Source organism: Anguilla rostrata, chromosome 10 (assembly GCF_018555375.3).
Source record: "Anguilla rostrata isolate EN2019 chromosome 10, ASM1855537v3, whole genome shotgun sequence".
Taxonomy (NCBI): Eukaryota; Metazoa; Chordata; class Actinopteri; order Anguilliformes; family Anguillidae; genus Anguilla; species Anguilla rostrata.
In genome coordinates this window covers 3,590,265-3,614,923 of record NC_057942.1, presented here as the reverse complement: position 1 = coordinate 3,614,923, position 24,659 = coordinate 3,590,265, and the positions used below count along the sequence as shown (strand labels likewise).

The 24,659-nt window shown below is 44.6% G+C and overlaps 4 protein-coding genes and 1 non-coding gene across 7 annotated transcripts; 3 read left to right on the top strand and 2 right to left on the bottom strand.

Moving 5' to 3' along the window:
- Window positions 1-2,245: 2,245 nt before the first annotated feature.
- triap1 (TP53 regulated inhibitor of apoptosis 1) lies at window positions 2,246-3,831 on the top strand. Its single transcript, XM_064353507.1, has 2 exons — window positions 2,246-2,647; window positions 3,020-3,831. The coding sequence occupies exons 1-2, from the start codon at window positions 2,501-2,503 to the stop codon at window positions 3,095-3,097; spliced, it is 225 nt and encodes a 74-aa protein (XP_064209577.1). The 5' UTR covers window positions 2,246-2,500; the 3' UTR covers window positions 3,098-3,831.
- Window positions 3,832-4,173: 342 nt separating this feature from the next.
- trnak-uuu (transfer RNA lysine (anticodon UUU)) lies at window positions 4,174-4,246 on the bottom strand. The gene has a single exon. It is a non-coding gene; the product is annotated as a tRNA-Lys (tRNA).
- Window positions 4,247-5,003: 757 nt separating this feature from the next.
- gatc (glutamyl-tRNA amidotransferase subunit C) lies at window positions 5,004-8,667 on the top strand. Its single transcript, XM_064353506.1, has 5 exons — window positions 5,004-5,274; window positions 5,879-5,929; window positions 6,449-6,618; window positions 6,923-7,026; window positions 7,420-8,667. Exons 1-5 carry the CDS (start codon window positions 5,095-5,097, stop codon window positions 7,497-7,499), a joined length of 585 nt encoding a protein of 194 aa, XP_064209576.1. The 5' UTR covers window positions 5,004-5,094; the 3' UTR covers window positions 7,500-8,667.
- Window positions 8,668-8,677: 10 nt separating this feature from the next.
- srsf9 (serine and arginine rich splicing factor 9) lies at window positions 8,678-13,763 on the bottom strand. The gene is given in 6 exon segments (XM_064353505.1): window positions 8,678-8,933; window positions 8,935-9,129; window positions 9,430-9,602; window positions 11,141-11,313; window positions 11,750-11,927; window positions 13,629-13,763. Coding segments are annotated over 5 exon segments (744 nt in total). The 5' UTR covers window positions 11,908-11,927; window positions 13,629-13,763; the 3' UTR covers window positions 8,678-8,888.
- Window positions 13,764-13,804: 41 nt separating this feature from the next.
- On the top strand, window positions 13,805-24,647 carry tctn2 (tectonic family member 2). Of its 3 annotated transcripts, none has more exons than XM_064353504.1 (18): window positions 13,805-13,925; window positions 16,034-16,147; window positions 16,320-16,393; window positions 16,533-16,725; window positions 16,988-17,088; window positions 18,007-18,206; window positions 18,736-18,856; window positions 19,062-19,218; window positions 19,612-19,716; window positions 20,188-20,325; window positions 20,597-20,671; window positions 20,946-21,044; window positions 21,348-21,465; window positions 22,000-22,103; window positions 22,400-22,547; window positions 23,020-23,163; window positions 23,331-23,419; window positions 23,742-24,647. In XM_064353504.1, the coding sequence occupies exons 1-18, from the start codon at window positions 13,892-13,894 to the stop codon at window positions 23,861-23,863; spliced, it is 2,136 nt and encodes a 711-aa protein (XP_064209574.1). In that variant the 5' UTR covers window positions 13,805-13,891; the 3' UTR covers window positions 23,864-24,647. The 3 variants fall into 3 exon arrangements, with proteins under 3 accessions (XP_064209574.1, XP_064209573.1, XP_064209572.1); XM_064353503.1 differs by lacking the exon at window positions 13,805-13,925 and adding an exon at window positions 15,582-15,838 and having other exon boundaries at window positions 19,612-19,682; window positions 20,169-20,325; XM_064353502.1 differs by lacking the exon at window positions 13,805-13,925 and adding an exon at window positions 15,585-15,838.
- Window positions 24,648-24,659: the final 12 nt, after the last annotated feature.

Here is a 24,659-nt window from a genome sequence, read left to right as displayed (position 1 = left end):
TGTGGGGGAGAGCTGTTTGCAGTGTCAATGCTAGCGAGTTAACCCCCCCCCCCCCCCACCAGTCCCCACCGTCACAGTGAAGAGACACATTTACGTCAGTCTGCCCCCGCCCACTCGCAGCGCGTCATCACTGAACTCAGTGGAGACTCGCAGCGAGTGCCGCAGCGTCGATGACAGCGGAGAACCGGCCCTTTTAGAACCCTGAATGGGTGACTCACCAGAGACGGGGAGCTCTCCACACGGCTTCCTGTGCTGTTTCACACATCACGCATCACCAGCTACTTGGTCCAGACCACAGTCCAAAGACCCCTAATTTGACTTGGTAGCAGCAGGTGCATGTGTGAGATTTCATGCAGGGAATAAAAAATGACATTTCTGAAAATAGCCATGTTTTTTTTTTTTTTTTCTTAAATATGAATTTTACAATGCAGAAATGCAGTATCCGGTTTTACTGTCCAAACAGCTGTGCTAGCTAAAGTGAAAGTGATTTATAGCACATTCAAGTGTGACCTACACTACATCCCCTCATGTAGATTTCTTCCACGTTTTGGCTTCATGTGATTGCATTCTATACTTCTAACAACACTTGGTGATGTTTAATTTAGCCACTTCATCATAACAGAGTTTTGAAGTTCACAAGTCTGTTTAAAAATATAGCACCCTTAGGTATCCTACAGGGGTGTTAGATGTGACACTTGGGAAAAAGGTGATGCATAGAACTGAGAAGACAGTATAGAAACGCACGTATTTGTTCCTGTATATTCCCAGGTTGTCGCAATCATTGTGAAAATCAAACCCTACCCTTCGTCTTTGGCCATTGCCAGGTGTTCATGGTCCTTTATATAGTGCCAGGTCCTTGTTCAATGTCTTGTATATTGCTAGTTTTTGCTTGGTGTGGTAAAATAGCAACAAGAGAGAAGGAAGGAAAGTAAAATAGTTATCCATGTGAAAAAATAGTATACTAATCATACTTGATATAAACTTTAATTATAGTATGAAATAGTATACTTAAGGTATACATCAGCATACTGTTTTTTCACATAGATAACCTTTTCACTTCACCATCTTCTTCGTCCATCTAAGACATTTTGCATCTGGCGTAGGCTCAACACCGTGCAGCACTGAACCGCTCGCACTCGATGTCATGCCGTCTGTAATTTTTCACGAACTGTGTGTATAAACAGCACAGGGCCGGTAGCGCTTACGTGCCTTGAAATTGAACTGGATCGTCGCCTGTTCATACGGCAGATCTTCTTTATATGAGGCTCGTGAACATTTGATAGTCTGAGACAGCGGATGATTGCACACGATGGTGTCTGAGCAGAATGAAAACGGTGTTTATTGATTTTGCTTCGGAAAGCGGGGGAAGATTACTGGAACCCGGGGAAACATGACTTCAGCGAGTGACATGCAATCTCCATGCCATTTACCGCATCTGAAGAAGCAGAACAACCAAATGGGTCAGGAAATAATTAGGTTTTCTATTTAAATGAACAAGAGAAAGTTTTGTTAGTAACATCAGTAAATTTGACATGAAGGTAATAGTAGGCACTGTGGAGGTTTGAGCCAACTAGTCAGTTCTCTCCCAGACTGATTAAGGATATTGTTGAGATGAGATTCATGTGTGTGCTGGGGACAACAAGAGGAGTTACAGTTGTGTTTTCAGAAAATTAAATAAAAAAACAAACATGGAATGAATTAATTCGCTTCCAGATTACACATAATTAATATTGATTTTACTTTCCACATATATTATGATAATATAGGCCAAGTTTTAAACCACATTCTGTTGTGCCTTTTACAATCACAGAGACAGACGTTATTGTGTAGGAGTGCTTGCGCATGATACTCGAAATAGTTTTCGTTCTGCAGTACGACAGCAGGTGGCAGCATCAGATTTTATTCCGGTTGTATGAAAAGTTGTCTTGGTCTTGCAGATAAGATGGTACTGGTGATGCAGGTCATACATGGCGGATGATTTTTCCCCCTGAAATATCGCGTCTGTTCAACATAAACCTGGCTGGCCCCAAATAGGACCTGACCAGTGTACATAGTCACATAGGAAGCTTTAAATAGTGGTTCATAAAGAAATCGTTTTCGTTTCCTTATTAATGGCACGATTTGAAGTTCCGGTTGGTACTTACAGCTAAATGTGAAGTTCCGTTCTGTATTTTTTGGTTCGACAGTTCCAGAAATAAAAGATCTTTGTTTACTGTAGTATCTTTTACTTCTACGTCATCAAAAAACGCCAGCGATAAATCACGTGGTCCACGAAAAGTCACAACCGCAAAAGACATCTAAAGACGGAATTTGAAAGGAGTATGGTATAACAGTATAGTTACGTCAGATTTAGATATTTTTTCCCAGTCAGCCTATTACTTTTTGTCCGTTTTAGGGTTAGAAACTAAATTGTAATGTTGAGTTATTTGACAGTATACACATAAGTCGATTTAATACAGGTTTCAAGAATTTTGTTCCTCCGTGCCGCATATTTTGTACAATGAATAGTGTTGGGGAAGGCTGCACGGATCTCAAGCGAGAATATGATCAGTGTTTTAATCGCTGGTTCGCAGAGAAATTCCTGAAAGGAGACCGGAGCGGCGACCCTTGCACTGAGATGTTCAAAAAATATCAAGTGTGCGTTCAGGTAATGTAATGTCAGGAGTGACAACGACAATCTCATGAACTGTTGTAACTAGGTAATTACTTGTAACTTGTAATTAGTTTGATAGTTAGTGAAGACAAGTTAGCAATTGAAGACACATCAAATTGCGTGCCATCTAGGAATTTAATTATTTCATAATGTTTGTTCGTCAAAAATAGCCAGGTAAAAACAATTAATAACAGACTGTCTTATGTTAATAAGCTTCAACCAAAGTTTTACTTAAAGCACACTATGAATTAACGATTTAACTCGGCTGGTATTTTTTAAAATGATTGCAGTGCCAGAATGCATTTAAGATGGGGAGGTTTCAAACGTAGGCTGTATTATCATGACTTTTCCCTTTTGCGATTGCAGAAGGCCATCAAGGACAAAGACATCCCAATCGATGGTGTCGAATTCATGGGACCGAACAAGGAGAAGCCGGAAAGCTGATGGATTCTATGATTATGTTTCTTTCACCTGGGCTTCTTATACCATCAATGGAAAGAAGTGGGTTGAGGTGGGGCAGGTTGAGACTGATGTCATCATGGACATTTAATTCATATCCAGGAAACTGTGATTGTAATCCCTGGGGAATTCTGAAGTTCTGATCATTCTAAAATGCATTTTAAAACCAAAAAGAGAGTGTCCTGGACTGACTGTTTGTGCCGTATGTATATGGATGAGAGGATTGGGTAATTCGGTGCATTCATGACAGTTCAGAAACCTGGTGCCATGAAAAAAAATTCTGGGACTTTGGGCCACTGGCTTGTTCCTCCCCTCTCGGAATCAGGGCCTGGTTCATCCAGCTCGTAGTAGTTTCGGCAAGTGTGATTGACCGATTAGCTTTTATGGATTCATGGTGCAGAAGGATAATATTGAAACCGTGTATTTCTGTGATATCTTTTGAAAATTGTTTTAAAGGCACATTTCTACCCTTTTTTCTTGTTATATTGCATCTGGACTCCTGCTGTTTTTAAAAAATATATATATATTAATTTACCTTTTCCATTCAGATCTGTTACACTTGGTTGTGTTTTACTATTATCCCCTGGATTCTGTTTAGGTTGTCCTCCCATAAGAGAAAATATTTGAGGCTGGACTTTTTTTTTTACTTTGTATTTTGTGTCAGTGGGAGCATTTTCATTTGGAGTCATGCAGATAAAACAATAAACTTGAAAACCAAACCGTTGTTTTGCTTTTTTTTGCATTTTAAACATTTTTGGGTTTGAAATAAAAAAGTAATTGAAACCAACATTGATGGAGTATATAAACAATTAGTCATGTATAAGTTTTCACTCCAATTAATTACTATTCTTAGGAATAGAAAATATGCACAATGATAGGACACCACACATTCGTCAGTTCTTCATAAAGATTCCAGCTCTGATCAAGCTTCATCTGAGCCGTTCCTGGTGGATTCTTTGAAGTTTCATTGATATTCGCAAACTGTGAAAACCGAGAATTCCTCATTTTAAACGTGTATTAAAATACACCGATAAGAAAGGAAAGGATGGGGGCAAAAAGTACGCCCGAACAGGGACTTGAACCCTGGACCCTCAGATTAAAAGTCTGATGCTCTACCGACTGAGCTATCCGGGCGCTCTGGAGGTACCGTCCCGCAAAGATCGTACATAGACGGAAGATTGTAATGTTGATGTGTTAGTATTCATTCAAAGATCGTGTTTCAAACAGGTTTCAAAGTGCGGAATGTAAACTCGTGTTCGCTAGCAAAAGGTTAGAATTTCGTAAGGAAAACGTTAGTTTTCACCATGGAGGCAAAGTTACAGTTAAGTGAGCTGACTGACGTTAGCTGCTAAGCAAATAAGCTAATTATACGTTTTAACTTACCCTTAAATTAGTTGAAGCAGAGGTAAACCAGTGAATCGACGTACAAGGATATTTTTTGCCAGGTCGCTCCATGTTCCATGCAAATAAATAAATGAATAGGCTAGAGAAGATGGGTTGTGCAGTAGCCTACATCAGTGATCAGTGGTAACTCGGTCCCGCGGACCCTCTGTGAGGAAAAACATCTTTATTTCAGGAAAACGGAGAGATGCGGTGAAACTGACAAGGCTATATATTATAGGAAAACGCTCTGGTGGGCTGTATGACTCCGGCAGTCCAGAGACCGTTCAGCGTGTACTTCTAGTGTGTCAAAAATACAGTGCAGAGAGGAAACATAGGTCAAAGAACTATGAGATTTAGGGCGTCCTGTTTTTCTCTAGAATATGTCCTTTGTCGAAGTGAGAACCACCAAGTAACTGAAAGAGTTGTTACGCAGTTTTTATCAGAAAGTGACTATTAACTAACGGATTTAATGATGTGAACCGAATTAAAACGCGAGCTGATATTCCTGCTTTGACCAGTGGAGGGCAGTATACGCATAGAAGCAATACTGGCTAAAGTTACACGAAGAAGAAGGAGAAGAGGAAGATATTTTAACCACAATGTCAAGACGCCTATTTTTCAGTATATGCAGTCCTTCGGTATATGTGAAGCCTTTATATCAACGGTGTGTTTATAAGAGTCCTAGACAGGATATTCTGACATCGGCACAAAGTTTGACCGGACGCCGCTGGACACATGGAAAGCCACTGTCTGAAGACGAAAATGTCCACAATTCAAAGGTAAGTGGCTAATGATAGTGGCTGTCTTCTTAGTCATCTATGCCGCTAAACAATGACACAGCGCTTAGAAGTAGTAACAATAAGTTAATTAGCTTCGTAGAACATATAGCTAGCAAGCTCCCGTCGCTGGCTGTCATTATAAAGTTCGATACTGTGAAATAAGCAAACTGATGTACGGTGGGTGCAGTGCATCAAAGATAAGCTACATGTGGTTGTCCATTCATCATAACTTGTATCAAGTTGGTGAAACGGAAGCCGGTGGTAGTAATATTTTTTTAAATCGTATTATAGCAAACAACCGTTATATTCTGGCAGGTTTGCGATTTATATGTTGTTATTTGATTATACTGTAGAATTTATAACATAATGCATGAAGAATAAACTGTCAAAATATGTTTTCTGAAAGATCGCCAAAACATGTTTGATCTCCCTACTAATAAGCGAAGTGGTCAGTCATTCACTGTCATTGTGACTTGCCTCATGTGAGCTTTAACCTAGGTATAGCAACTGTAACTATCCAATAGTAACTGTCAGTAAGTTGGCTGTCAGATGTTGAGGTATTAGCCTCCACTTATTCTGATCGGTCTTGCCTTTCATCGTTCAGGTTCCCCAGACACCAACGTGGGAACCTGTATCAGAAAACCAGCTACCTCCGGTATGGTTTTCCCCATGCATGCTTTACCAAACAACGCGTACCATATTTAAGCCCTGTTCGGTGTGCTGTGACATCTTTCATTGAAATGCACGTCCACTAGCAGCTTAATCAGTTTGAGACTCATCGGGCTGAAATACGTTAATGCTCGGATACGAAACATTTTGGGAATGTGTCGTATCCGACACTGATTTTTTTTCAGTCAAAGCTTTTAAGTGATGCAGTTTTCGATATCATCCCAACAGTGGTCATCAATGAATGCTGCAAAAGATTGTGAAGATCACATTACAGGCATTTCCAGAGCGACTTGCACGACGTTTTACATAGTACTTACATTGCATCCATTTATAACGTATAAGTACAGCTGAACATATACTGAAGCAATGCACGTCAAGTACCTTGCTCAAGGGTACACCGGCAGTGTCCTACCCAGGAATCTAACCTGTGACCTTTAGGTTACAAGGCCAGTTCCTAACCCATTGGGAGGTGTGACTAATCAAATACAGTATATCCCCTCTATAGCCCACACGAGTGCCCTTAGACTTGGTGGACAAGCTGGAACGCCTGGCCTTGGTGGACTTCAGAAATCAGGAGGCAGTCACCCGCCTGGAGAAAGCCATCCGATTCGCTGACCAGCTCCATGTAGTCAACACGGAGGGGGTTGAACCAATGGAGTCGGTTCTCGAGGACAGGTCAGTGCAGGCATTCACAGGATTTTCTGTCCGCTCCTGTTTGTGTTTTACAACTTGTAGAAGTTTTTGTTTAAATTCTAAACATGAGAAATTAATCTTTGGCATTTCCCCCCCCCCATCACGTCTAAAGTAATGGCATCTGATATAAATGTGTGATCTTGTCACTGCAAACCCGGTTTAAGCTGAGAGGCAGTCCTCCAAGGCTTTTCAAGGCAAAAAAAGACTTGGGACAGTACAAAAGCCGCTGAAGTTGCTGTCCTGGTCAGTGGTGGTGAAATTGTTTATATTCCTGCTGGACCTGCAGAGCGCTGCACCTGAGAGATGACCGCGTGGAGGAGGGCGACTGCGCTGAACAGCTGCTCCAGCTCTCCAAGAAGACTGCGGAGGAGTACTTCGTTGCACCACCAGGTCAGAAATCCAGATCAACCAATTTAGCAATATGGGGTGGGGGGTGTGCTAAATGGTTTAGGCTCTTAATGGAAGCCATTTCCCTTTCAAATTACTCACGCTTTTGAGAGCTGAAAGTATTTAAAAGTTCTTGGTCCAAGTTTACTAAGCCTTTTATGGGACTGGTTTAGTACATTCAAAAACCCTAATCAGACCAATCTATATTTACGGAAATAAAGGACACCCACATTTAGCACATAGTAAATATCAGTTAGACTTAAAATATAGAGGACTATATATATATATATATATATATATATATATATATATATATAGAAGACTGAGGAATCGTTTTATTACTTCTTTGGAAATATCTGAGACCCCTCATGTAATTGAGCCATCTATATTTGACAGGTAACATCCCACTCCCAGAGAGAGGAGAGAGAGCTACCATGTTGAAAGACTCCAAAAACTGGACTGAAGAAACAGTGTGAGATTTTTTCAATTGTGACTGGATTTCTAAAAACTTTTTCCAGTTAGCACTGGGCCCACAATCACCTGCTAATGGACTGCTTTAGCCCTTTACCTGTGACTGGATTTTAACAAGAATTCTGACTCAATAGGAGAATCAACTGGGCATGGGCACACTAGTCTTCAGTGACTTTTTAAAAGGAAAAATTAAATGCTCTTATTCAAGATGCATAAGAGTCGTTTTAATAACTGTACCAGTGAAACGGAAGCAGAATCCTAGCACTTAAGGGGAGGCCCCGCCCCTTTTTGCTCACATGATCTGACGTAATTGAAACTCCTAAAACTTAGCACTGGTGCTACTTCCAGGACCGAGGCAGAGATTCCAATAGCACTGGCAATGCAGGCAGTGCACAGGCAGACACTGAACCGTTTATTTCCTTTCGACCGTGATGCATTTAAATACACGGAGGGTTAACTTAACTACTGCTTGTTTACGGTGCAAGTAATACACAAGCACGTGTTCGCACGCACGGCAGTGCCTATCACTGCTGAGCTTATCTTTGGGATGGATCGTGTTGGTGTTTGAGAATGACTGGTGCAACAGTTCATGTACCGAAATAAAGAAGAACGTTATGATTCCATCTTTTAATTGAAAAAAAATCAAAATCTGCTTTTATACACAGGCATTACAAGATACAAAGGATGTTTGTAGAATGGGGGTAAACTGGTTAAAATGTTTTGCCTCAATTTAAAACAAATGCGGGGGAGGAGAAGGGGAGAGGAAAAAAAAAAAAAAAAAACGAACTCCATCGCCTAGAAACAGAAGTTTGCACGGTGACCATCCAGAAGGCAGGGCTGTCCTGAAAGGAGGATGTTCGAACGGCTTCCCGTCCGTGAGACGCCCGAGCCCCAACAGCAGCCAGGACTGCGAAGCGGGATCCTGGAGGTTTGGTGCTCGCGCCGTAGTGCGCACGGCTGTACTAAGTTCTGCAGAGAGACTTTTCCGCATTCCGATTCCGCATGACATGTGACAACGCGACAGTCGACATGCACTCCAGAGTCACCTCCGCATCCACTTCAGGTTGCACCAGCCAAAGACTCCAAAAAAAAAAAACTCTGACCAAACGGAAGACCCTGTTAACCTTCTATCCTCCATCACTGGTGTCTTTCTGGAACGGTCCTTATACATTTTTTAAAAAATAAAAATAAAAATAAAAAACCTTTGAGGACAGTCCTGATAATGGAATGTATATTACAGACCGAAATAAAATTTAAACAAAACAAACGGGGGAAAAAAAAAAAAAATCTAAAAAAGAAATTTAAAAATCGTAACACGCACGCACACACACACACGGGGGGGCGGGGGGAAAAAAAAAAAGCAACCTCCGGTTCTGGGTTCCTCTTCCTGGAGTTTACCGATAGTGGCGGGGGGGCGGGCTGTGCTGTGGCGGGAGCCGACGAGGGGGGGCTATGGCGGGACAAGGGGGGGCTATGGCGGGACAACGAGTGGCGGGGGGCCGACTGGTAGCGAGGGGGCGGGGATCCGCGGCTTTGGTAGGGCGGCGAGTATCGCCCGCGGGACCTGGACCGGGACCGCGAACGGCCCCAGCTGGAGCCCCGCTCCTCGTGGACGCGTATGTACGCCGTCTCGCCCTGAGGAAGGAAAAAAAACGAAAACGCGTGACACAAGGCTTCTGAAAACAAGGGCAGGGGACGGGGACGGGGGGGGGATCTGTCCGAGGACCTGGCAACCTGCTCTTCACATTCCATTTTCAAACCGTAACGGAAATCTTTTGGCTCAGAGAAGCGGAACTCTCCCATCTTTTTAAAAAATTTTAATTTGGGACACACCTCAAGAAAACGTTTTTTTTTTTTGTGCCCTAACACATTTTAACGTTGTGCGGGTGTTGTGCGGAATTCGTAACGAGGGGGGGTGGAGTGGGGGGGGCTCACCTGGTGCGACCGGAACTCGGTCCTGTCGAGGCGACGGAGAGCGTACTCCATATCCTCTCTCCGCAGGAACTCCACCACGCCCTCCCCGTCCTGCTGGACGTCCGCGAAGCACACGTCCCCCGCCTCCCTCATGTGATCCTTCAGGTCCTGCCAGCTTCCGGTGGGGGGTAGGCCTGTGGGCGGGGGGGGGGGCAGGGAGTTATATTAAGCCTCCTGAGGACAGACTTTCAAACGGTCTGACTCACTCCTGCCTTTCATCGGGTTAGATGAGAGGTGCGGCCATCTTGTCCGAGTCTCGAGTTCTCTCTCTCTCTCTCTCTCTCCCATTTTTAGAGGTGATGGCAAATGGACAATTTAAAAATAAAAATAAAAACAGTAGTCATGATTTTGTGGGCACTGTTCCAGTGGCACGCTGGAAACCACAGCCGCAAAACCAAACCGTACCTGACAGTGTCATTAACAGAAGGTTTTTACGTAGCCACTCACCGCTCAGTTGTTCACTTTCTATTAAGACTGGGCTGGGTCTGGCCAGTCAGAGGATTTACTGACTGTGGCAGTTACTCATTAAAAAAAAGTAGTCTGTGAAAGTGTGTATGATTGTACACACTTTCAAACGCCGCACTGAAAGACTCGTATTACTGGTCTCACCGCCTGCTTTTCACAGCAGAACTGGAGGTAAACGGTGGGGGAAACTGGCGGCCTACGCCAGGAGCAAGGACTGTGGACCGCACCGATGCTGATAGGTCGGTTCAGTGTACTGTAACGTTCAGCAACCCGCCTAAACTAAACACCCTGCCACATACTGTACTTCTGCGGCTTTACGATGTGCATACTCAAGCAGTACAACACATTCACCCCCTTCCCCCCCCCTTACTTTCTTGTCAAATGTGGCTACATTCGTTCAAAAGGCTGTTTTGCTATAAATGTAACAGTGCAGATGAAAACACGCCAAAAATTACCTTCCCCCGAATAAAATACATGGCGCCTTTTCGCAAACGAAATTTCACGTTTGACGTGCAAGATTTTACGAACAATACTCAAGTTCTTATTAATATTTACCGAAGCGCGATTTTGTTTGCATGAATACAAATAAGTGTGTAAAGGCCTTGAGGTTTGCCGCGTTTTCAAACTATTACTGAACAGGATTGGCTTTGGGGCTCCCCCCACCCCCAAGGGTAGGATTAGTCTTAACTGGATTGGGTTCCTCAAGTTCTTAGCACATCAACTCCACACAACACATCGCACGTCTCCACGGTTACCAACTGTGAAAGATAAAACCCTGCTCCAGCCAGGGCCTCGCTGCCCCTCCAGCATGCTAAATAGGACCTGGCTTGGAGGCAAATGCATTGGAGGCCAAAGAGACGCCAATGCTCTGCGGTTGGGTTCAAGCTCAAATGGCAATGAAACCTTGAAGAAAAGGGGGGTGGGGGGGTGGTGGGGGGGGGATTACAGGTAACTGACAACACACCTGAGAGTGGTACTGCAGCAGCAGAGCGGTGACCAACCCTGTTCCTGGAGATATGGGGTGCAACATTTTACCTTTTTTTTTTTTTTTTCGGCAAAGAGGCAAGCCAATGCACAGCTTGCGGCATCATCACTCTTTGTCATCCAGAAATCCCCAAACTGGCTTTTCTCCAACCCGCCGGTTTGTGTTCTACAGCGGACAAGTTAGACACTAACGGCACTGTGGAGATCCCGGGTTTCCACCTACCAGTCACTATGACCCGAAACTCAGACCTCCGCGTCGGGGGCCCAAATCTTCCTCTGGGGCCTCCTCCCATGGGGCCACTAAATTTCGAGGCCGAGGACCGGGGGTACTCCACGCGCAGCTTGCAGTCCCCAAATCCGTAGCCGTTCCGCCCGTAGACTGCATCTTCGGCATCCCTGCACAACGGGAGTGGAACCATTTGTTTTTAAAAGTACAAAAACGTAACTGTACACTAAATTCCGTGGTGCATCTACGAGCCTTTAGAACAGCCAGGGTAACACGGTTCTAGTCCATCTACTTCTACGGGAAATTCTACACCCCGACATTGCCCTCTAGGCAGGATTAGTTTTCTTTGTTTTCTCCTGAACTTGTGCAACATCTACAGTTCGCCTCTACCACTGCAGAACTCGCATTGTGCAAGCTATAGAAGAAAAAAAAAGGTCCTTGCCAAAAAAAAAAAAAGAATTATTAGTCAAAAGAGCCAAGGATGAGATGAGGAGCCTTTAAAATAACGTTAGGTAAAGCCACAGCGGCAAAGTTCCTGATAAACCTTAACGCGGGAGGTCTGAACACACACTAAAGTCAAAACAGGGGGGCGAGTGTTGAGCTCACCGCGGATCCTCAAAACGGACGAAGGCGAAGGGGATCGTGCCCCGGTTGTTCTTCAGCTCGATGTCTCGGATCTTCCCGTATTTGAAGAAGAGGTCCTCTATGTCCCTCTCCTGCACGTCCGTCGGAAGGTTCCCCACATAGATCCTCCCATCCGCCATGGCTCTGTCGGGACCTCTCCCTGCAAAACCGAAACAAGAGGAGCTTGAAATAGTGCGTACCCTTCTCCGGTTCTGTCCAAGGAAACAACTGTCCAGTTGAAGGGCTCGTCAAACCAAGCAGCCAAGAAACAAAAGTTATAGTTCATCGGAGACAGACCAGCCATCAAGCAACTCACCCTAACCAACAAATAAAGCACAACAAATTCAGGTTTGAATGTTGTCAGAATAAAATTACTAGCAACATGCTCCTCTGACCAATACTTATGGAGATTACCCCATTCCCATGGAACTGTGATTTCAGAAACTGTGTGGATTACCTTCTCACATTATTCAGCAAATATTAGCTCTTAAACCGTTCCAGAACACCAAGGCAAAACTCTGGTTATGCAGTGATTATTTATACCATATTTTATTCATGTTCATCCTATCCCTTTCTATGGGTCAAGTGGTGTTTTAGTGGTGATTGACAATTTGCTGGGTTTTCAGTTATTCTGTTTGTTTAACGCGTCCTTACTTGCAAATAACACGGCTTCTCGATTTGACTACCTGGCGCTTAGTCTCAATGAAGCTCTCTCTTTATTGCGACAGGACCTATGTGTCTGAAATAAAGTTAAATTGAATTGAATTGCGAACTATGGAGACAAATGTAAAATCATAGCTCAAGCCAAGTCATTTGGTTTTGACCAAAACTACAATAAACAAAACCGGTTTATTTATACACATCTGAGCACTATGCGAGAACCATTTCCATCATGTTTGTTTCAGTACACAACGTAGCCAGCGCATATACACCATATTGCTGTTAATACTAGATCACACATTAATCACTTCGCTAAATTTCACAATTAATCCCGGCACGTCTTAATTCAATTATTAGCACTACAAATTTAGAAAGAAATGCTCCTAATTTCCTGCGGCGTGATAGGCTAACGTTTGGTAGCCTGTTCTTTAAAAAAAAATGTTCGTGAAGAATTCCATGACCATCCCAGTAGTTGGTAACGTTAAGTTAGGTGCATATCAAAATATCTGCTCAAACTTACAAGATAGCTAGGCTAACAACTAAACTAGCCCGATATCCTCTCAATCCATCTACCCAACGGCTAAATTGCTAGCTAGCGTTATCTACGCCGACGATGCTCTCCTACATGGTGAAAGCACATGTACGATTAACTAGCAGTTCAACTCATGATAACGAAATTGTATCAGCATATAATTGCAATAATTGTTAGGTTAGTCTGCATGCTTCCCGCCCTTTTAAAAAGCTTGATGCAAGACACCTTCGGGTTTCGGGTTCAAAGCCAGCAACCTTAGCAATTCTCGCGGATAGCAGCTAGCTAGGCTAGTAACATGTTTGGCTATATAGCAAAAATCGTTAGCCAGCCGCCAGGCCGGGATCGTGTGCTCCGCAATATCAGGCCAAGCGTATTTGGTCAGCTATTCTTTAGCAGGCAAAAAAATCCTGGCTCACATTATAAAAGTATTACTATTTCTATGAGGCTAAAAATTTACATTTGCACCGATTTAATTTTCCCCTTGTTGAGCAAGACCGAAACGTTATGGCTAATGCTACCAACGTAAGCTAGCGTCAGGTATTCCCTTTGTTGAAATTTCTATCAGTTTAGGTAGCTAGCCAAAGCTATCTGGTTCCGTTCAACGGCCAATCTCTTGCAGTACCTTTATTTGAAAGAGTGCTTGCATTATTATAAATATTACACCCGTACCTGTTGCAATGGTGTGTCTGTAGCTTTTTGCTATGTGTGTATATTTTTGAAAGCCTGTCTTGATTGCTTCTCTCTTTTCCCCCGGAGCAGGAAGTACAAGTATGGCCGCTTTCTCCGTCCTACGAGCCCGCCTCCACAAAGCCAAAGGTCATACAGGGAAACCTCTCCGCTTTGGTTTAGAATGCGCTCAGCCTATAGGCTAAAGCCGTACACCCCGATTCAGAATCAGCTCACGGAGCGCAGATTCACTCCCGAGCCATCGTATGAGAACTGTCGAAACTGGACGAGGGTCAGTGTGTGAGTTCAGAAACGCTCAAAAGCTACATGCGAACAGATGAAAAATGGGAGGGCTGGTGCATTTAATTTTTATTGATTTATTTTTTTGCTCTTTGCTAATTTTTTAACACTTTGCTCGTTCAGTAACATAGTCCTCGTGACCTTGTGTTTTGGTAATTCTAGATACGTTACTTCTCAGTTAATATGTGACCAACTTCATTGATGGTAGCCAACAAGATGGTCTAGTCAGGTCACTGTCCCAGAAGTTCAGGACACTGAGCAGAACGGTTGCAGCCAGATACTCTTTCTGCTCTTTCAGTTTCTTACTGACAGGAGGTTCCAGTTGCTTGTGTGAATTTCCTGAACAGGACAGATTATTCACTGCTGTAGCAATGTCCTTGGTTTATTCATGCCACAAAACTGGTACTGTCGTGTCTAGGAATCGACACGAGGCCCAGGGTTCAATCCCTGGCATCTGATTCTTTTGACCACCATTCCCTGGCCCTCCCCCCATTTGGTTCCCACCCGGTTGTGGTCCCCCCCCTTGCATATTACCTTGCATGGCCACTGGGTGAGGGGTGCCGGAGAAGTTGTAGATCACCGTTGGCTGGGGCGCCATCGGGCTGCTCCATGGTTCAGGCATGGGGGTTGCTTTAAAGTCAATGAAGCCATTGTCCATATTCTGTATTTTCACAGATGCCACTTTTTTCGCCTCTTTCTCTTTATCCAGCTCTTTTGTTTCCCTCGCCTTTTTCTTCTTTGGCTTTCAGCTCCTCCAGCTGCAACTGCAGTAGTTTTCTTTGAATGTCTTTTGTTTGATCTTCCAGCTTTTCCCCCCTCTTTCCGCTGCCTTTCTACAGCGTGCACCACATGATCCACAAACTCTCTGTGTGTGTCATGGTGTTCAGTCCCACCACCTCATCGAGGCGGCGCCCCACTTCCTGTGACATCCCCTCCTGGATGGCTTTGCGGAAGAGGGTGGTCATTATGGGATCTGCCCATACATCTCTTTCAGTTATCAACCTCCACCTGCGCAACTGCGTGTGGATGTATGTTGCCGATGGTTCATTGTCTTTTAAAGGCGGTCCCGTTATGGTCGTTATGTCTGGTCGTGCGGGATACAGGGCTCGCAGAGCAGTCCAAACAATCCCATGCACGTTATCAAACGGCCCACCGTCCACTGCTGGAGTTTGCGCATGGTTTCTGTCAAAGCCAGCCTGCTCAAATATATCCAGCATTGTTTCCATCCCCACAACCTTTCCCAGGAGAGCCTTCAGGTCCCCCACAGCCAAGATCCGGCCTGTCGTCTCCTCCTCCTCGTTTTTGCTTTCTTTTTTCTGACTTGTCTCCTGTTCTGTAATTTGCTATTACTCCTTCCATCTGATCCCATATTTCCTTATCAAACGTACCACCTTTAGGCTATCTTGTTGCCATTCTCTTAGAAAATCTCTGAAAAATGGATGAAAAGAACTATCTCCTGTTTACATTTAGGATATATTCCCGCGATTATCTCATCTTCACTGTGTGGAAACATTTATCTACTGTAAAAGCATTAAGGAGTGTAAAATACAGCATCACTGTCATTTAGCGTTACAAGCCCGTGTAAGACACGAGAGCAGCGACCCCTGGCAACAGAATCATTGTACTGCACAGAACTGAGTAAAGTAAACGTAATGACGTCAGTACATCGCCACGCTATAACGTTTCGCAGCCCTTAAGCGGATTGGCTAATATTTCGTTGCCATAGACGTTATGACAACATTTGGAGAGCATGGCTGCAAAGCAAACTAGGGAGCTCTTGTAGTTCTGTATCCGTTTTTCCATAGCTTGATAGCGAAGAATGGCTATCATCTTCACCCCACGACCTGGGATTTCACATATATGCGTATATTTTACCTTGATATATTGTATGAAGGCTGCACTTGGCAATCTCGGTGAGTTTTAGTCGTTAAAGCAACTTGGTGGACTAATATTAGCTAGTTGGCTAGCATGTTTTGCTTGTCATCGATGTGGCTAGATTCTAAATAAATCGGCTAGATAACCTGAAGTGCTGTCCATATCGTCGTTATATTAATTCAGCCGATAACGATAGGACTGTCTGTGATCCCGAATATTTTCTCTAACGTTAGTTTTTCAGCCAGTCTTTGTCGTGGCCTCTGGACCAAGGGTAACCGCCTTTTTGCAAGGAAACACCTCTGGCATTTCTGTGATTGTCCGTTCCGTTTCACCGTTAAACACAACGGGTATGGTATCAACATTTTTGTTTTTTTTCAGTCCTCTATTGTCTAGTGTAACCAAGCACGCATATGTCACGCTGTTTAATAATTTAATTTACAAAGGGGACAGAGTCTACAGTCCTTTATTTACAAAGGGGTCCTCGCCCTATCTACAATGAACATTTCACTGTTTTGGCAGGCCGTCTTCCTCCGCCGTCCTGTGCAGAAGAGGACCCGGGACAATGGATTCTCACCCAGGAAACGGTGGACAAGGTAGTATTTCCTGCCGGCTGCTTCCCCACAAACTGTGTACCAAAATACAGCAAACCGTTATCTCCCTGCTTTCACACCGGTATTACTCCAGCGGCGTGCTCATTAACTGGACTTCTCTGACTCTGCCTCCGGTCTTCAGTCCGTAGTGAAGGTGACGCTGAGTCTGAACCGCAGCTTGCAGCTCTGTGGCAATGAGACGGACTGCTGCCCGGAGCCTCTGTGCGTGCAGGAGATTCTGCAGGTGTCCGCGTGCCTGGGTGACGAGCACCGGGCCGCACTGCTGGTTCAGGCCCAGATCTACGCCCTGATTCTTCCCACGGGCCCTCTGTCAGGTGACCTGCCGCCTCAGCTTGAGCGCGAGGTCAAGCAGTTCATAACTCAAAAGAAATCCCGCGCGATATATTGGCTAATTTATGTTTAGCTTCCACCCCCCACAACATATTGTAATTTTGATATAAAAACTTTGCAACAATGTTCACAACGTTGGCTTTAATGTGTGTGATGCACATATTGTTATAATAATGTAAATTGATATTAACTGAAAAGCCGTTTTACTGTTATTTTTTTATTTGATGGGCTTTTGTTTTTTCCTAGAAAATAAAACTGCCATTCCAAACCAAGCCTACCAGCCACTCGGCCCATGTCCCTGTGATCTGAAAGCTGGAGCTTGTGATGTCCGCTGCTGTTGTGACCAGGTATTGGCGCTGTGACACAGTGTGTGACCAAACGGCCCTCCTTTTTAACCACTGAGAGGAAGCTGCTTGGTTATGAACTTGATTGACATGTCTGTTTGTCCAATTAAGTTCTAGGCCCACGTTCAATACACAGCTATGCATTTTGCGCCTTAACTTTGAGTTGCCGGTTTAAGCAAGTGGCATATATCGGTCATCGTTGTGTCCGCTGAATGTTGTGTGAGCACAGGAGAAGCGTAACGCATGCTTCACTGTATTTTTTAGCGAAATTTTAGGTGAGTTTGTCGTGGTTTCCAAAACGACAAAGTCTTCAGTCTTTGTGCAGAATTTCTTCCATATTTTCAATAAAGAGGATGAGGCAGAATCTTCAGAATGTCGGACTTTATTCTCAACCAGTGATCACAAAGCCGAGGTCTCTGCAGAGAGTCCTAAAAGACCACCTCAGTTACAATTTCTTTTATTCACTTTTTCCAGACTTAACTCCTCCTAATTCCCTCCTTGTGGGTGTTTTCTCTTTCAAGGTTTACAAGGCACCACAATGGTTTTGCGACTTCTTATCTATTTAATTTACATAAGATGATATTCATTCATTGGCACTCAATCCTGCTGACTTCATGAAATTAATTGGCTACATTTCTTGGGGAGCTTGGAAGCTCCCCAAGATACACCCACTCGTGACATTTTAGGTCGCGGACGGTTAAACAACAGTGGTTCTGCTGTGGCGAGTAAAAATAAAACGTAAAAATATATGGTCATGTGCTCTGATATAGTGATGGGTTGCATGTGCTCTGATATAGTGATGGGTTTACAAAGGGAGTACAGCAGGTTTTTTTATAAATAACGGAATTCGGAATTTTTTTCAACAAGTTGTTGTCCTGTGTGTAACGCAGCGTGTATCCTTGCCTGTCTCTCTCCCCTTAGGACTGTTCCCCGGACGTTCTGAAGCTGTTCGGAACCCAGTGCCTTCCGGGGGTGTTCGGAGGGAACGTCACCCCCGCCCCCGATTACCAGTGTTCCGCGCAGTCCGCCAGCAACGCGCCTGACTGGTTCCCTTTCCTCTGCGTCACCTCCCCTCCCGAAAACAACCCGTACCTTGGGCTCTTCCACCAGGGACAGACAGTGTGAGTAAAGAGTTTTTAACGCAGGCATTCCGTACGGCCATTGAGTTATAGAACGGCATCCTCGCTAAGACGTCACTGATTGCTTTTGGTCGTTTTTTGCGTTCAGCCAGCCACGTTTATTTTTGCATTTGCTTTTTAACAGAATTCCCAAGCTTGTCCATGTTAATTTATACCTCTCAATGATGGTGGCAGTGTAGTATAATGTTTGGGGAACCGTGTTTTTAATCTAAAGGTTGTAGGTTTGATTGACTTAACCCTGAATATATATACCTGAGCAATTCAGGGTAGGGGTACGATGGCAGTATCCCACCTGGGAATCAAACCTGTAACCTTTAGATTCATTGGTGGGATACTGCCATTGTACACTACCCTGAATTTCTCAGATATATATTCAGCTGTATATATGAATATAACGTAAAAAGCTGCAAAAATGACCCCCCTTATGAAGTTGACCCATGCAAACGGTTTGTGTCACTCGGTTCTTAAATTGTTCCCTCTGTGTTGAACCCGTTCTTACCCGCGTCTTCAGCACACCCAAGCGTAGCGCATCCTTCCAGGCTCCAGTTCTCACAGCACCGCTGCCCCCTAGTGACTACCGCCAAGGGGACCCCCTCTTCACTGCTCGCGGCCAGTACTTCACCATCCCTCAGGTCAGACACAGTGGTCCTGTATCTGTATAAATATGTATATGCATGTTGATTGTGTGCTGGCTTACCTGCATAAATGTGTATGCATGTTCAGCGTAAGTATGCTGGCTATCCATAATTTTATGTTGCTCTTGTATTTAACAAATGGCAGTACTGCACTGGACATTAATTGAAAATTTTTTTGTTTATTTTCCTGTGCCCCCCCCAGAAATCCCTGGCTGGCCAGTGTCTCTCCAGAGCCCCTGTGGCGTTTCTGTGGAACTTTGAGACACACTGCGTGACCCGTCTCCAGTCCTGCCCGACCGGGCCCCCCCTGTTCGTCGCTGCCTCGGAGCTGGGTGTCCCGCTAAGGGATGGACTGGGGGGTAGGCTGTGGCTCGCTGGTCCTCCTCACCGACAGGCTCATCGCTAGAACAGGAACCCCTGAAATTATCAATCTGTCAAAATTACAAATCAGTATCATTCTCCTACTCTGTCAGGAACACTTTGAATCTGAATCCTCATATGGATCTGCAGTTAATTAATTTCCCAGAATCAGTATTTCCAGTTAGTTTGATGGTGTAGAATGCAGTGGAATTAATTTTGGTGTTTATTCTTAAGTAGGTTATGTATGTGATTTGCAGATTTCCTTCATTCAGGGTAAATTAGAATGTACTGCTTTGCTGCAGCCTGCTTATATTTCTGTATCCTTCCTGTGCTTTTAGCTTATTGTTTTTTTTCATTGAAATAATGGAGGCTGCGTTTGCTGTTTATTGCAGGTATAGTCACTGTCAGCGTGACAGAAGTGAGGGCTGGTGATCTGGGCTCCTTTGTGTCTGTCCCTGTCCCAGTGAATAGCGGCAGTGGGCAGGGCTTCCCTCCAGGTCAGTTCGGAGATCGATTAGTAGGCTTGGGCTTGTGATCATTATGAAAACTCCACCCACTGCTTGACTGCATAGGATCCTGACTTCTACAGATTTGGCACCAGTTTCCTTGAACCACTGATGTCCCCCCCACTTCTCCTCCTTGTTGTTCAATTCAATTCCAATTCAACTTTGTGTACAGTGCTTTTTTACAGAGACGGTGTCACAAAGACAGAGATGCTTTACAGTGGGATTTGGGGAAAAAAAAAAAAAAACAGTCCTGAACCCCCAAAAACCGAGCAATTGAGGTGTAACAAAAAAAAAAAAACTCTCCAGTGGGAAGAAAAACACTGAAAATGGTGGTGAGAAAAAACTCCCCAATGGGAAGAATTCTCAGGAAGAATAGATGTTGAGCCCATCCTTCACTGGCTGGCCAGGTGTAACAGTTAGGATAGACTGAATGGTAACAGAAGTGTGATTGTGTTTCCGTAGCGCCCCTGTCGGCTGGACCGCCCCAGCTGTGTGAGAATGTGACCGTCGCGCTGAACTACACTTTCTACTGGAGCGGAAACGGCCTCACCAACGTCACTCTCACTCAGACGCTGGCGGACGTGTTGTTGGATCCAAGCGGTGAGCTTAACTTCTCCACTCAGCACTAAAAATGGTTCAGTATGTAAGGAGGGAAAAAAAATGGTTCAGTATGTAAGGAGCATAAAAGCTATAAATTCGTTTGATTATTGCTCAACAATGATTAATTGATCGGTAGTTGATTGATATTACCTAGCTTGAGAAAAATGAGAAGCTTATTCTTATTGACGGTAATGATCACACTGTATTTTATTTTATTAACATTCATGACTGAGAAGTGGTTGTAAATTGAAGTTTTTTTTTTTCTCCACAGTCTCCCTGACCGTCCGGTTCTCTGCAAGGTTTGTGAACGGGGACGGAACTGCACAGTCCAATTCTGGCAACCCAGGTCAGCCTGTACTTCTGTCTGCGGGTTTCGGTTTGTCTCGCCTAGAGTGCTTCAAGCCCCCGGGTCTGATTCAATAATAGCTCTAAACAAACACTGCGTAAGGTTTTGAGTTCTCGTTTGATGTTGGGGAGGGGTCACATCCTCCCCCTGAGTGCAACCTCCCGGTCTCTGTGTGTTGCAGTGCGCCTGGGGGCAAAACAAGCTCATTCATCACACACACACACACACACACACAGAGTTCCTGTTCCATCCCGTTTCCACTTTGCCCCTCCAGGTTATCAGACTGGGCTGCCCGTTTTTGGGGGGTCTGTGGATGCTGCCGCCAATGACTCGGCGCCCGTCCGGAGGGTCCCCCTCGGCCTCTGGGCGACAGGTACGGGCGGCCATCTCCATGGAGACGCGAGGAAATTTCGCGCTCGGACTTTGATCCGATCTGCGGCCGGAGAAGCACCAGCTATTGTTCACCGCTTAAGGGTGCAACCTTTGAGACGGCTCTTCCCGAATGCACCCTGGGTTAAAATAACCCTTTGGTGTGCGCGTGCATAATCATTACTGTGAGCTTGAGGGGTTTGTTTTGTTTTTTTTTTTAAACAGGACTTTGTTGTTTGAAGAGCCTGTGTATTGTTTGAGCGATGACCGTTTTTTTTTTTTTTTTTTCCCCCCCTCTCTCTTTCAGTCGGGGAGGGGTTGTGCTCCTCAGCCCGCAGTAGGCCAGTTCTGTTTGGGGAGAACGCGACGGCGGGGTGCCTGGTACCCGTGGGGCTGCTGGACTTGGCCCAGTGCGCCCAGCTCAGGTGAGTCATCGCAAAAAAAAAAAAAAAAAACGTCAAGAGAAATGGCGGCGAGAATGGCTCTCGTCATTCACAGCGAACATCAACAATGGCGTTTGCGGGAATCGGGCAGCCGCTGCAGACAGAACTGAATGAACTCTTTGTGCAAATGTAAATCTACCCTTTCATTCATCCGAAACCATATCTAAGGGGGGCTTTCACACCTGACTGTTCATTTCCATAGTCGAACCAAATGTGAGAATGATGTATTGTTTAGTTTTTTTTTTTGGTTTGCTTTCACGAAGGCAACAAGAAATATCAAATGGTCCAGAACCCTGTGGTTGGAAATGTCATTCGATTATTGGTCAAACAGTTGGTGAGAGTGCAACAAAACCCTCCGGATTGTAGAACCAAGCATCTCTGAATAAGGCACTACAGCTGATTATATACATTCTTAAACATCAGCTGTCAAGTTTTTTTTTTAATTTTTATTATTATTGTGTGATCAACCCTGAAAGGGTGATTTTGACCAAATTTCTTTTTTTTAAATCTTCACAGAGAAACTGTGCGGAGCACTCTGGCTGCTCTGGTGAACGTGACCTACGTCGCCAGAAACGGGAATCCTGATTCCGCCAACCTGGCGGACTGGGTGAACATTACCTGTGAGCTCCTGTCTGTTAAAGTTTGTGTTCACGGATCGGTCATTCAGGACACAGCACACTCATTTTCATGTTCATGAATTGTTTTTTTTTTTTATGCAGCGATTCTAAATTCTCATCTAGAATTTAAATCAGACTCTTTAATCACGTACGTTAAACTGACCATTAGAACTGACCCCTCAGTTTATATACTCAGAATGTGCAGATTCGGGTCACCTGTTGTAATTGGGCTGATTCTGACACTCATGTTCACCCATCCACCCCGCGGTTGGCGCCCCTCTCTGCCGCGCCGCCCGCAGTCGTGCCCGTGAATGCCAGCAATCTGCCCGTGGGACCCCCCGGCACCTGTACGGGCGTGCCTGCTCACCTGAACATCCACATCGGCAGCACCGCGGCGGGGCAGCCGGGAGCCCAGGCTCAGAGGGAGATCCGGGCCGTGGAGGTCAGGTGAGCGAGCGAGCGGTCGGTCTCCGTACCGGGTCACCTGCGTCATCCGCGAACGCTGGCCCACCGTCCTCTAAAGGCTCGTAAAAAAATCTACTGTGTGCTCTCTATGGAAACCGACTGAGCAGAAAAGGCTATTCTGGCCAGCTACAACATTTGAGCGTGTTTGAACATGTTATTAGCTTCATCATTAGTCAGTAATCATCAGTAATCATGTTGAATACAGGCATGGTGAATTCCTTTTGCTTTTTGTTTCTTCTCTGTGATCAGAATGTTTGCCAAGGAAAATTCTGCTTTATCTTGAGTCTATGCATTGTTAAGCACAGTGGTGAAAATCTCTGAAATACCTTGTTAGTGTTGACGATGATTGACCATTCACCGTTCTTCCTCGTTTATATAATAATAATAGGGTGAATAATAATAATAATAATAATTATAATAAGTGATCTGAATCATTTTGACTCCCGTTCTCCAGTTTTGCGGTGACAACCTGGACCATTGAGTGTGGAGGGGGTGACCCTGGCCCCTGTCTGAGCTCCGCGGTGACTCAGTCCTTCCCCATTTCGTCTTCGGTCACCTTCATCGACATCCCTGCCCAGACGGCCCCGCCCAAAACCAGGTCACGAGCCGCCTCCCTCAGACACGCCCACTTTCACCATGCAAACGTCTCATTGGGCTTTCTCACCTGTCAGTGTCATCTGTAATGTGCGGCCAGTTCCATTAGTCAGTCATTCTGTGATTTTTATATTAATTTATTCTCTTTTTTTTTCTTGTCTTGTCTTTCAGGTTTCAGATCAATTTCACCGAGTACGACTGTGACAGGAACGATGTCTGCTGGCCACAGCTGGCGTATCCGCTGACTCGGTACTACACAGGTGAGACCTGAGTATGCGGTTCACCCCAGTCCACAGACCCTTCCCTCAGGTGCCAGTTACCTTTGTTGCTGTTGCCTTTCAGGATGGTTACATCGCTCCTCTTGTTCACAAGATATACTGTATATAAAGCATTGTCATGTATAGGTTTGTTTAGTTTATTCATATTGATTATTATTTTATATATTAACTGAGAAGGCCTGAGTTATTTTGACTACTAATACAAAAAACTAAATGGAACACAGGTAACTCATGAACAGTAGCTCTTAATGAACACAGGTAAGCATCTTCTTCCTCTCCGTCTCACCCTCTTCCTCTTTCTCAGGTGAGCCCTACTCGCAGTCCCTCGCCAAAGGCCTGATCCTGGTCTTCTTCTTCATCGCTGCGTCTGTGCTGGGATCGCCATGGAAACAGATCCGCCAGGCGTGGAGCAACGCCTCCCTGTAGACCCCCGCCTTCACACACAGGCTGACGGACCGGCCCCTTCAGCCGGGGGGGGGAGAGAGGGGCCTGTCTCCATAAGACTGTTTGGGCATTTAACATTACTGTACCATGTTTACACATCTTTATGATGGATGGGTGCGAAAGAGGAAAACATGTCAAAGTGCCTCTAAGCTTATGACACCATTGCACCTGCACACAAAGGTGAGGTCACTCACTTTCATTGGAAGGGGGGAGACTCTGCCTCTAGCTTGTGTTTTAGCAGTGGTGTGTCAGTTTGATTGTGTCAGTGCAATCTAAATCAGCGCTAGGTCTGATCAAAATAAGTGTCAGCTTTACTTTTTGAGCGATATAATCCCCTGGCTCAAATGTCTGATGCACTGTTCCATTGACTTCCTTCCTCTCAGGAAATGTTTTTCGTAACTTGAGAATTATTTGAAAATATGCTACCACAACAGAAAAGGACATGGCTTGAGTTTTAATTCAGTTTTGCTCTGTGACTGGATTCCATCATCCTGGCTTCACTTAGGTCCTCCTCTGGTAAAATGAGAACATTTACATGTAGAACCAGTAAACTGCCCCATAATGTTGGCAGCATCATCATCGTAAAGTATTCATAGAAAGTAAAAATCGTGTTTTTTTTTTTTAATGTACCTATTATCTTTGGTCAAGGACCCGGATATCCTGTGTGTAAAAATGTATGTACATATTGTTGTGTAAATATGTAAATTGCGTTTTATGTTATTATGCAATTTCTTTTTTTAAATAAAAAAAGTTTTGTTTAAGGTTACCCGTTACTATT

Coding starts and splice junctions, on each gene's coding strand:
- triap1 (XM_064353507.1), top strand. CDS start 2,501: ATGAATAGTGTTGGGGAAGGCTGCACGGATCTCAAGCGAGAATATGAT. Junction 2,648..3,019: donor AATATCAAGTGTGCGTTCAG/GTAATGTAATGT, acceptor TTGCGATTGCAG/AAGGCCATCAAGGACAAAGA.
- gatc (XM_064353506.1), top strand. CDS start 5,095: ATGTCAAGACGCCTATTTTTCAGTATATGCAGTCCTTCGGTATATGTG. Junction 5,930..6,448: donor CAGAAAACCAGCTACCTCCG/GTATGGTTTTCC, acceptor TCCCCTCTATAG/CCCACACGAGTGCCCTTAGA. Junction 7,027..7,419: donor GTACTTCGTTGCACCACCAG/GTCAGAAATCCA, acceptor TATATTTGACAG/GTAACATCCCACTCCCAGAG.
- tctn2 (XM_064353502.1), top strand. CDS start 15,745: ATGGCTATCATCTTCACCCCACGACCTGGGATTTCACATATATGCGTA. Junction 22,548..23,019: donor ATCCGGGCCGTGGAGGTCAG/GTGAGCGAGCGA, acceptor CCCGTTCTCCAG/TTTTGCGGTGACAACCTGGA. Junction 23,164..23,330: donor ACGGCCCCGCCCAAAACCAG/GTCACGAGCCGC, acceptor CTTGTCTTTCAG/GTTTCAGATCAATTTCACCG.